Source organism: Solanum tuberosum, unplaced genomic scaffold (assembly GCF_000226075.1).
Source record: "Solanum tuberosum cultivar DM 1-3 516 R44 unplaced genomic scaffold, SolTub_3.0 scf00618, whole genome shotgun sequence".
Classification (NCBI taxonomy): Eukaryota; Viridiplantae; Streptophyta; class Magnoliopsida; order Solanales; family Solanaceae; genus Solanum; species Solanum tuberosum.
The window spans coordinates 80949-83904 of record NW_006239532.1 but is presented as its reverse complement, the minus strand read 5'-3'; the positions used below and the strand labels follow the sequence as shown (position 1 = coordinate 83904).

At 37.5% G+C, this 2956-nt stretch overlaps 1 protein-coding gene across 1 annotated transcript in view; it reads right to left on the bottom strand.

Annotated features, from left to right (window-relative positions):
* Nucleotides 1-745: 745 nt before the first annotated feature.
* The window catches only part of LOC102588341 (coiled-coil domain-containing protein 25), a 9012-nt gene continuing 6801 nt past the window's right edge, over nt 746-2956 (bottom strand). Inside the window, exons 5-6 of the mRNA XM_006366147.2 lie at nt 1939-2000; nt 746-1230 (exon numbers count right to left, since the gene is read on the bottom strand). Of these exons, the coding sequence (XP_006366209.1) occupies nt 1078-1230; nt 1939-2000 (215 nt within the window). The 3' untranslated portion in view covers nt 746-1077. The remainder of the gene's footprint in view (nt 1231-1938; nt 2001-2956) is intronic.

Sequence of the window (2956 nt, the reverse complement as noted above, 5' to 3'; positions counted from 1 at the left end):
TCTTTTGGGTAGTCCTCACTCATGAGCTATCTTTTGGAAATGAGTTGGGACTAAATCCATTTCTTTACAGTAAGGCGTGTTTAGTATGAAGAAACATATTTTTCATGGTAAATAAGTGAATTTTTTACTTATTTTATAGTATTTGGTAAGTAAGCAAAAAAATATTATCTCAACAACATTTATATATAATCTAACAAAACACAATGAGAGTGGAGGTTCAATGGTAGTGTGGGTTGGGATGGTCAAGGGGTGAATGTTGGGCGGACGAAGAGGAGAGAATGAACTTGAAATGTCCCTTTTGAAAGTCGTCTTCCCTACACTTTATCACAGACTTTTCACAACATGACTATTCATGGTTTCCACTTCCCTCAACATGCTCTCTCCATTTCTTTCTAGTTTAGACCACAAACTCTTGAGATACCACATCACCTATGTGAACCAGGAACTACTAACACTTGCCCTGGCACTAATGCAAGTTAAGACCTTCACCATAGTTAAGTCAATGTTGGTTGGATCCACTCTGTTCTTTCAAAGCTGGAACACATGGAAGGCAGCATATAGAAAATGAATGTTGAGTAACAACTGAGGGCCAAATCATTTCCTACCATTCCAACAATTGACCTTTGGGTTCTGTAACATTCCTTTTCCAAGATGTACCATGTAAGAGACCACATATGCAAGCTGACTAATAAGAAGCTGCACTCCATATGTAATTCAAAAAGAGAGAAAAAGAAAAACAATCAAGTGCTCCTCCTAATCATAACAAGTCATCTTCACCATTAAAATCAAAACACTGGTTTTACAAGTAAGCTTCTGCTTGAACTCCAACCCATATGCTCATATACCCCTTATTAACAAACAGGTTCGGGCCTACAAAGATCAATTTGATCATGTTTGAATAAGGACCATAATTGTTTCAAAAGAACACACAACATTTCAAAAGATCACCTCACCCCCCCACGCCCCAGCCCCCTATTCTTCCTTTTTCTTCTCTGCATTCTTCTTAAGCAGCTTCTCATTTAGTATTTTGTAAACGAAGGCAGCGATTGAAACAATTAAATCCATTTGATTTTGCATTCACATGAAGTCTTCCTCCATCTCTTGCAGGGACTTGTTCGCTGACGCAACGTCTTTGTTAGATGTCATCTTATCAGCAACCATCAAATTTTTGTAGCTCCTCATTTCAGCCTGTCTTTCCTTTTCAAGCCTATCCATATCCTCTCGTCGTTTCTGATCATTCAAAATGGAAAAGATATGAGATAAACATGTACATCAGAATGCACAAAAACATTCAAAGCTGGATAAAGAACTTTGACTGCATATGTAAGAAACTATAGCAGCAGGAAAAGCTACAACGTAAATCCAACATGGCATGAAGTAAAAACTAAAGAACCTACCCTAAAGCACAAGATACTAAAAAGCAAAAGGCTATAAAATTGTAAAACTTATCTTTCTTGTCTTTCCCATTCCATACTTATTAATGGAGGACATCAGTTTTTGTATCAAGTTGAGCAATTTTCTCCAGAGTACTATATCACTCTAAGAAAATCCAGGGTGAGTAATTATAGACTATAAAGATGTGCAAAGATGGGTAATAATCATATCGACCATTGTGGGAAAATATAAAAACCAACAACCTAGTCTAGTCCTTATATCAAATCCCAATTACAAAATCTACGGAGTCATCGTCAGTCTTTTTACCAAGTCAGGTCCACACATTTAAAAAGAGACAGGTTACACATGTTCAATAAGGTGCAATTCCAGGTTTGCAGGTCAGTCAGACTAGGTAAGGCCGTTTGTTTCTGTGGACATTTCCCCACTATATCTTAATTTTCCCAGAAATATAATGCATCATCATGCCTTGTGCTGTTCAATTCCCATGTTTCAAACTTTCAACAAGCATAGTTAACCCTTTTTTCCAAGAAAAGATAATCTTACCTTCTCTCTAAGCTGCTGCTTCCTCTCCGCCCTTTCAGCTGCATTGACGGCCTCCCGCTCAGCTAAAAAAACAAACAAGAAGGTTTATCACTACTGAACTGTTGCACAGGATAAATATCTAGACTCTAATTTAGAGGAAGTGGAAATTGGGAAGTACTACAGAGAAACTGTGTTTCCTTTTAACAAGAAAATAATGTGTTTACACCAATCAAAAAAGAAGATTATGTGCTTCCTCCCTATATTCCACTTTACCAAACCCACTTCAACTAGTAGGACCTTAAAAGTTTTAACTTCAATAGATTGACCATATATTTGATGAGGACATCAGAAGTTTAACTACTAATACTTAATAAGTTAGTATTTGCGAAAATAGGGGAGAGGACATGACACTAAATAGGAAAGCAAGGAGGTCGAGGATTAGGGTAGACGGTCAGTAAGTAGTCGAGCAACTTCTCTCTTCCCAGTGGTAGAGCACAGTAGTAGGTTGGAGCACCTTTCTGCTCCCTTTCCAGTAATATTATTAATTTGCTAGCATAACCGTATTCTTCAGTTTTATTACTACTGTTGTTACTTTTACTTTCGATATCTTTACTATTTTGTTGTCAGTACTTCTCTTTCTCTTATATTTTCATCATAGCTTATTTTTTATTTTTTTTTGATAACCGAGAAATCCGTCTGTGACCCGCCCTTTGGACCAATCACAGCCTTCTAAACTCGGTGGATAATGGGCCCGCCCCTCTACCCTTCTCCACTTAAATACCGGGCTTCGCTTTGCATGGTGTGGGGCTTGAACCTGCGACCTAAGCCACAAATCCTCCACCTTTTGCCACTTGAGCTAGGCCTTGGGGGCACTTTGGTTCTTTATAGTTTCAAGCTATCCTTTTTATTTTGTTGAGATTTTACCCTCACTCTGCCCAAGCTTCCTATAACCAAATGAGCCCATGTTTTAAGATCTTACCCTATTTAGCCCCATCATATCATATATCATATATATATATATATATATATATATATAAAA